This window comes from Crocuta crocuta, unplaced genomic scaffold (assembly GCF_008692635.1).
Source record: "Crocuta crocuta isolate KB4526 unplaced genomic scaffold, BGI_CrCroc_1.0 scaffold1471, whole genome shotgun sequence".
NCBI lineage: Eukaryota > Metazoa > Chordata > Mammalia > Carnivora > Hyaenidae > Crocuta > Crocuta crocuta.
The window spans coordinates 54,924-63,737 of NW_027527547.1; the positions used below are offsets into that span (position 1 = coordinate 54,924).

The window sequence follows — 8,814 nt, forward strand, 5'->3', positions numbered from 1 at the left end:
AGATCTGTCAAGAAAGGGTTAAATATCTTGGCTTCCACTTATCTCAGGGGCAGCGTCAGCTCGGCCCAGAGAGAAAGCAGGCCGTTTGCTCTATCCGGACTCCCACAACCCGGCAGCAAGTTTGGGAGTTTCTCAAGGCTGCAGGTTTCTGTAGGATCTGGATACTTAACTTTTCAGTCCTGGCAAAACCCCTCTATGAGGCTACAAAGGTGGGAGAAAGGGAACCCCTGATAGGAGAGTCAGTACAGCAAATGGCTTTCGAGGAAATAAAGCGTGCACTTACTAATGCGCCTGGTTTAGGGCTCCCAGACATGACCAAGCCCTTCTTTCTGTATGTCCATGAGCGCACTGGTATTGCGGTGGGAGTACTGACTCAGATGTTGGGATCATGGCATCGCCCGGTGGCGTATCTCTCCAAGCAACTTGACTCTGTGGCCCAAGGCTGGCCCCCCTGCCTACGGGCACTAGCAGCCACAGCCCTTTTAGTGTCTGAGGCTGACAAGTTAACTATGGGACAGGAATTAACAGTTCGAGTGCCACACTCGATATTAACATTAATGGAATACAAAGGACAATACTGGCTCACCAACGACAGGATGGTCAGGTATCAGGGAATGCTATGTGAGAATCCGCACATTCACCTAGAAGTAGTACAGACCCTGAACCCTGAAACCCTGTTGCCTGTCGGGCCAGGCCAGCCAGACCATGACTGCATTGAAGTCATGGATAAGATGTTCTCCAGCAGACCAGACTTGTGGGACCAGCCTCTCAAAGACCCCGATGCTGAATATTTCACTGATGGTAGCAGTTTTATAGAAAGGGGGGAACGTCTTGCAGGATATTCCGTGGTGACTCTAAACTCTGTCATTGAAGCAGAGGCCCTGCCGAAGGGGACTTCAGCACAAAAGGCAGAGCTAATTGCTTTAACCCGAGCCCTCCAACTGGCGGCAGGGATACATGTTAATATATACACAGACTCTAAATACGCCTTCACCACTCTCCACGTACATGGGGCCTTATATAAGGAAAAGGGTCTAATAAACTCAGGAGGAAAGGACATAAAATATGGTAAGGAGATCCTTGGACTCTTAGATGCCGTATGGGCCCCTAAAAATATGGCAGTCATGCACTGCTGGGGACATCAAAGGGGGGACACCACGGCTGCACTGGGAAACCGAAAGGCTGACCGGGAGGCAAAGCTGGCAGCTTCCAAAGGAGCAATAAATTCAGCGGCTTTAACTGCTGCACTGTTCCCTAACCCACTGACAGAGTGGGACCCTAATTACTCACACCATGAAAGTACTTGGTTTAAGACTGAGAGTGGCAACTACCTCCCAGGTGGATGGTGGAAATTTGAAGATGGCCGAATAGCAATTCCTGAGGCCTTAGCTCCAGCCTCTGTTAAGCAGTTCCATCAGGAAACTCACATCGGCCGGACAGCCCTTGAAACAATGTTAAGCCGGTATTTTTACATCCCTCGGCTCTCCAGCATAGCCCGAGTGGTATGTGAGCAATGTGAAACCTGCGCCCGAAACAACCCACGTCAGGGGCCCAAGGCCGCCCCTGGAGTACAGAGCGTTGGGGGAGCCCCCTTTGAAAATATGATGATGGACTTCACGGAGCTCCCCCGGGTTCGGGGATATAAATACCTGTTGGTGTTTGTATGTACTTTCTCAGGCTGGGTAGAAGCTTTCCCTACCCNCAACAAAGTCACTTGATGGGGCAGTTGGCCTGGATCCTTTGGTGATGCCCCAACCTAACCACTGTTTCAACATATGAGGTGTTTTGCAAACCTGGCAAGAACAGCACAAATAAGAATGACGACTTAAACACACACAAAAGTTTCATGAAAATGGCCTCCAGGGGGAAGGCAGAGTGGAGGCCCCAGAGAGCGGTGGCCCGAGTCGGGTAGGCGGCGCCCGCGGCCCTGCGAGGTGGAAGAGGCCAGCCGCGGAGGCCGGAGGCGGGGCGTGGTGGCGCCCGCGGCCCTGTGAGAGGGAGGCGGCCTCGGGCTCGCCGTGCTCCAGCGGCCCTGACATGGGCGCCAGTGGCTCCAAAGCTCCTGCCCTGAGGCCCTTCGCCTCAGCGGCGGAGGGGCAGCGGCCGGAGGTCAGCAGTCGTTGAGACAGGTTTGGTGCGGCCGGTGTCCCCCTTCGCACTCATGCGCCGAGTCACCATGGTCTATGATGAGGACAGGATCCGGCTCATGAGCTCTACGAGGAGACAGTCGTCACTAGGAATGGGTAGAAGCGGGCCAAGCTGAGGTGGGTGCATAAGAACCTGCTTCCTCAGGGCATCGTGAAGCTGGATCCTCCCCGCATCCACACAGATTTTCCTGTGATCCTCTAAGAGGTTTGAGCCTGGGGAGTGGCAGGCATAAGCACTCCCTACCCTGGAAGAAACCCCCAGGCTCAAGGTGTGGCCTCCATTAAGGAAGCTAAACTGGGGCTGCAACCCTGTAAAATCGACATTGGCCCCAGAACCTTCGACTGTGATCCCGGCAGTCCTGCGATGTTGGCTGGATGTTGCTTTGTAAGTGGACAAGAGGTGGCTGGCGAGGGCCAATATCAGAGTTGCCAGCCCCCAGCAGTCGCTTAAGGAGTGTGGCAGGGCATATGCTGGTCACGAGTGCCTGGCTCCTGCACCCTTGCCTGGCCTGCTTTCTGGCAAGCTTGCCTGGGGCCCAGCCCTGCTAGGGGCTACTGCCCTTTACAAGCAAGGTCTGTCGTTTTCCAGCCCCTGGGCTGCTGGAACTGTACTCAAGGGGGAACTTCCTTTCCCTCATTTCCCTTACCCCCTTGTTGGAGCATTTCAGCCGTTTGCTACCTCCTTCTGTGTTGGACAGAGTCTGAGGGCAGTGCAAACCTGATTCTTCTGCCTGCCTGTCCATCTGTCTCCATTCCCCGATGAATGGGCAGTTTGCCAGCTGTTAGTAGACGGGACTCCCTCCACCCAGGGCTGGGCTGATCCCTCCCCATTGCAACTACTGTTGCCCAGTGCCCACACCCAATTGAGAAGGCCTAAGACAGGATCAGGAAGGGCTATGGATACCAGTGCCTATGGGGAGTTTGTTTAATCCTCTTTGCCTTTGTATCAGCCCTGGCATACCCCCCCTCCATTGGCACCCTAGGGCTGGTGCCAATATCTGTAAGGAACCCACCACCCCTTTCCCTAAGTATACCCATCCCTCAGGATCAGTCAAGGGAAGGTACTGGAGTCCCTGGGTAGGGACAGAAAAGAGAGATCAACCATAAAGGAATAATAACAATGTGAAAGTTTGTAAATAGTCTAGTCCATGATGTTGCGCAGTCTGATTTCTACTTTGAAATGATTTTTTTTTTATGTTTTCTTTATTTCTAGGAGAGAGAGAGAGAGAGAGAGAGAGACAGCATGAGCAGGGGAGGGTCAGAGAGAGAGGGAGTCACAGACTGAAATAGGCTCCAGGCTGAGCTGGCAGTCAGCACAGAGCCCGACGCGGGGCCCGAACCCACAAACCGCGAGATCATGACCTAAGCAAAAGTCGGATGCCCAACCGACTAAGCCACCCAGGCGCCCCTACTTTGAAATGATTTTTAAAAACAAATTCTTAACTGTGCAAGCTCTATGCTTTTAAGAGTGTGGGGAATGGCTTGGGAAGGGTGGCCCCAATCTAAAGACCTGTGTTATTTGTTTAGTTTCAATATAATTATTTGTAGACCCTGAAAAAAAAATAGTCTCTAAGTATCATTCCAAGGTTAACATTTTAATGTTATTTAAACATTCAGTTGGACCTATCAATGAACATTGATCCTACATTATAAAAAAAGGCCTAACTCATACAACTTAAATTGAGTTTCAGGGATTATTTATTATAATCTTATTTCCATATAAGATTTCAGCTTATGGTGGTTTTATAAGAATAATGCCTGCTAGGATTGAAATAAATTTTAAATACAACAGAACTTAATAGATCATAAGGACTTCTTTTGTGATTTCTAAAGCACTTATCATCATGAATTTCCATTGAGTGTTTATTAAAGATTTTTTTCTTAATGAAATGAAAAACAATCCAGATAACCCAGTATTACTTATTCAATCATTTATTTAGGAAAAAGTTTACATATTAGGTAGGATTAAGTAGAAATTAACCTAGAACCTAATCATTTTCAACCATCTTACTTTTTTTTGATCTTCTGGGAGCCATAAGAACAAGCCTCTGGAAGGAATTATACTTGAGAGTTTTAACAGGGAGAAAGGCTCTGGTCCTTCATTACCTCACACTGAATGATATGCCCTGGCTAAGTTTTATCTCACAAAAACCTCAAGCATATGGATGATTGCCTTTAGAAAATCCAGCACAAAAACCATGACCCAGACAGCCATCTCCAAAAAGACTGACATCCTGCTATATATATAAATACAGATAAAAAATCCTGGTGCTAAAATGATGGCACTTAAAAAAAAAAAACCTCTGCTGTAGGTCTGTAAATTGGCACAGTAATTTTACTTAAACACACACTTCACTATATAAAATGAATCCATGTTAGAAAATTTTTATGGAGCCAAATATGACTTTAAAAAATGTATTTCCACTGACAGCAGCAGTGACAGCTGATTGGCCCCTATGCTGTACACATATGCAAGCAAGTGCTATGACCAAGTGCAGACAGGCCACACACAGCACTGTCCCAGAGAGCTTCAGAGCAAGCGGACGGTTTTGCCAGTTACTGTCAAGAAGTCATCATCAGCCAAGGCACGCAGGGCTTCTTCAAACATATCTTTGGTAATTGCCTTTGGGTAAGAGGTGAAAACAATTATTTTACATGTCAAGTACTCCCTTACCTGTTAGAGATATAGTGATTTCAATTAAAAAAAATTTTTTTTTAACAAACTGATCTTTTTTTAAGTTTACTTTTTATTGTTTATTTCTGAGAGAGAGACAGTGTGAGCAGAGGAGGGTCAGAGAGAAAGGGAGACACAGAATCTGAAACAGGCTCCAGGCTCTGAGCTGGCAGTCAGCACAGAGCCCGACACGGGGCTCGAACCCATGAACCATGAGATCATGACCTGAGCTGAAGTCGGATGTTCAACCGACTGAGCCACCCAGGCGCCCCCAAAATGTTTATTTTTGAGAGAGAGATTAAGATTGAGCGGGGGAGGAGCAGAGAGAGAGGGAGACACGGGGTTCGAACTCATGACCCCTGAGATCATGACCTGAATCAAAGTCAGATACTTACCCGATTGAGCCATCAGGCACCTCTACAATGATTTCAATGTTAAAGAACCACCAGTCTCTTTCCTTTCTGATGGTTGTATACATTCCTTAGGTTCTTTTTTCTTTTTTAAATTTACTTTTTGAGAGAGATAGCGAGCAGGGAAGGGGCTGAGAGAAGGAGAGAGAGAATCCCAAGCAGGCTCCTCACTGTCAGCACGGAGCCCGATGTGCGGCTCAAACCCACAAACTGTGAGATCATGACCCAAGCCCAAACCAAGAGTCTGATGGTTAACCGACTGAGTCACTTAGGCACCCCTACATTTCTTAGGTTCTAACTCAGGAGGGACAACTATTTCCCCGTATAGGGCCAGATGGTAAATACACAGGCTTAACATCTGCCCATATGGTCTGTAGAAATTACTCAACTCTGCCACTATAGTGCCAATGTAGCTGCAGAAAATACACAAGTGAAGAGGCATGATGAAAGCAGGCAAAGGGCTGGACTTGGACCCTGGAGTTCTTTTCACTGGACAACTCAACTTTACTTACACAAGGGAACCTGAGCATTTCATCATTAAATTAAGATGCAAGACTGTTAACAGTTTGTTATGTACAATAGCAAAAAACTGCAAACATCCTAAATGTCTGACTAGTTAACTAAATGATGGAACAGGCATGCAAAAGAATGGTACTCATTCATTAAAAATGATGTTATTAAGTGTATTTATCATCACAGTTGATGTTAATACCATATTTTTAATTAACCCCCACTCCCAAAAAACCCCAGCAAGTTATGTTACAGTAAAACTCTATGTTCATTTTCTAAAGAAAAACCACATGTGTACATAAACACATACAAAATCTGTTAAAGGGAGTACGAGAAAATTTTGTGATTATTTCTTGATGATGGGTTTATGGGTATTACTTTTTAAAAATTCATATCTATATTTAAGAAAAAAAATGAAAAGAAAACCCTTAAAAGTAGTATTAAGGGGGAAAAAGAAAACTCTATTAAGCAAAAAATTGAACACTTACTATGTCAGATTGTCCACGGATATCTTCAAAAAGTTGCTGATATTTTAGAGCTGGTGTTTTGCCCTTTGATAAAATAAGTTTTTTCAATGCCTCAGCTAACTCTTCTTTCCGTTTACGAGAGGTGGCACTCATTCCTAATTTAAAAGAAATTAATGAAAATATTTCTGCTACAAGGAAATGAAATATTTCAAATTTCCATAAATATTTTAGTGGTGTTGCCACAAAAAGGTTAGGGGACAGTTGGCGGAATGCCAAAATATATTCAACATTGAGTTCTGAATTCTCGGTTTCCAATTTTCTGAGTAGCTGCTAGTTTCCACTAAAATACAATCCACATAATCTGAAAGGCAAGCAGTGCTCATTAAGATATGAACTATTTCTTTAAAATGGGCTAACACAGGTGCATAGAGAACAGGAGGCAGAATCTCTGTGAAATTAGATATAACACCGTGTGCACACACGTGCTAGTGCATTTTTTTTTCAGAAGTTAGTGTATATTTTTCTCACAACTTTTAATAAATTCTCAAAGAGGCCCTGATCTGAAAAAGGTTAAGAGCCTCTGCTGCTTCAAATTATCTGTTAGCTCAAATGTGAAATACCAAGTACGTGTATGCTCAGTGCCCACAGACCTGTAGTCAGGATGGAGATGTCCACAATGCCCGTCCGGGGGTCGGTGGCAGACTGCTTCAGAGCTTCCCGATGCAGGCGCTTTGCTTCTTCAACGTCAACTGCTTCAACTTTGTTTGAAAATCGTACTTTAGCATGGGCTTCTGCTAACCGAATTAGTGATTCCAGCTGTCGAGGGTACGCAGAAACCATTCCTCGGCTGCTACCAATCTTCCTCATGTCTACATAAGCCTAGTATAGACAGGAAAAACCCCCAAAACTCCTTTTAATAATAATCTTACTTTTGTGGTTGAACTTTAAACAGTTAATATTCTGTTAAATAAACAACCACAGCACAGAGGGGAAATAAAAGTCAGATCTAGCTTTGGGCCTTAAAGCTCATCAAGAAGCTGGGAGCCAATGTACCTATGAAGAGGGAAGAATGGGAGTGGGCAGTAAAGTGCATAAGGGTTGGCACTCCGGAGACAGTGTACTGGGGTAAAGGGCAGACCGCAATTCCAGCAGAGGATGAATCAGGGCACCTGTCTGAAAAAGATGCTCAGCTGAGGGTTCCTTTAGTGAGTGAGGCAGGCAGATTACTGGGATAATGGTACAAAGGTGAGTTGTATTCAACTCACATATATACGACATAATTTTATTTCTTTTTGAGCAACTCTCAAGTATGTAATACAAATGGAAAATTATGCATCACTTACAACTTTCATTTAAGCATTTTTCAAGGGCTTAGGATGTAAAGCCTATCAAAGCACCAGGAACCTTCTTAATATCATAAATAACTTAATCTATCATTATGCACTGTATCCATGTAAAAGGATACTGAAAAGTGAACATCAAATACAATTTATTTTTGTATTTTCATTTACAATTCATTTTATATTTTAGCAACAAGCAAATGGAAGCTCAGAGAAATTAGATGACTTCTCCAGAGTTACAAAGCTACTAAGCAGCATCACTGTTGTATTTCAAACAGGTATTCTGATCTTAAATTCACTGTGCTTACAAATATTTAATTATAAAAAGTTTATACAACATATACAAATGAAGCCTTCCCCCTTTTACCTTTAGAAAAATTAAGTTTGCAACACAGGAGGAAAACACAGTTTTAAAAAATAGTATGTTGTAACAAAATTACTGTTTTAAAGGGGATGACCAGCCAATTCCATTAATGCAATTGTCTATAGGCTCAACAAAAACATTTTCAGGGTTTAAAAAGGGACCTGTGTTACCTCGATGAGAGCCTGGCTGGCTTCCTGGCTCAGCCGAGGCATGACCATGCTATGGGCATAAGCAATGTAGTCCTTCAGCACCGCCATGTCCATGAACTCCTCCTCCACTTGTTCCTCACTCTGGTAGTACAGAGCGACAAGATGGTGAGCCAGACGCCTGTCATATGCTTCGTCCTGAGGGTCCAGCATGAGGAATATCAAATCAAACCTGAGAAAATATTGTAAGAAAACTATTTTACTGCTTGGGACACCAACACACCCATAAATGTAATTGCTTCTAAGCTACTCAGGCATGTACAGTGAATGTGGGTATAGTCAGGGCAGCCAAGGAAGAATTGAGTGTCTGCTGTCCAGTGGTCTAGTGAGCCTTCAGCTCAAACCCCTTCTCCCGGTTCTGGCCCCGGCAGGTGCCTGTTTTTCTGGCCCTTAGGTTTGCCCAGGAAAAGGCTCATCACTCCATAGCTGAGTCAAAAAAGTAAGATTCCTCTGAGGGAAATGTTATGGTAATTTGGAAGACTGGAAGATTTAAAGGAAAATGCATTCAACTGTTTTTGGAAAACAAACAAAACAGAACAAAAGTCTAGGGGCACTGGGGTGGCTCAGTTGGTTAAGCGTTGGACTACTGATTTTGGCTCAGGTCATGATCTCACAATTTGTGGATTTATTCCCCGTGTCGGGCACAGGGCCTGCTTGGGATTCTCTCTCCTTCTCCTACACCCTCCCCTAAAAATA

The 8,814-nt window shown here is 44.8% G+C and overlaps 1 protein-coding gene and 1 pseudogene across 1 annotated transcript in view; one reads left to right on the forward strand and one right to left on the reverse strand.

The window, feature by feature from the left end:
• Window positions 1-2,037: 2,037 nt before the first annotated feature.
• On the forward strand, window positions 2,038-2,358 carry LOC144233112 (tumor suppressor candidate 2 pseudogene; annotated as a pseudogene).
• Window positions 2,359-4,063: 1,705 nt separating this feature from the next.
• The window catches only part of MCM4 (minichromosome maintenance complex component 4), a 17,701-nt gene continuing 12,950 nt past the window's right edge, over window positions 4,064-8,814 (reverse strand). The window contains exons 14-17 of the mRNA XM_077765898.1: window positions 8,083-8,290; window positions 6,859-7,087; window positions 6,230-6,363; window positions 4,064-4,770 (exon numbers count right to left, since the gene is read on the reverse strand). Coding sequence (XP_077622024.1) covers window positions 4,678-4,770; window positions 6,230-6,363; window positions 6,859-7,087; window positions 8,083-8,290 — 664 coding nt within the window. The 3' untranslated portion in view covers window positions 4,064-4,677. The remainder of the gene's footprint in view (window positions 4,771-6,229; window positions 6,364-6,858; window positions 7,088-8,082; window positions 8,291-8,814) is intronic.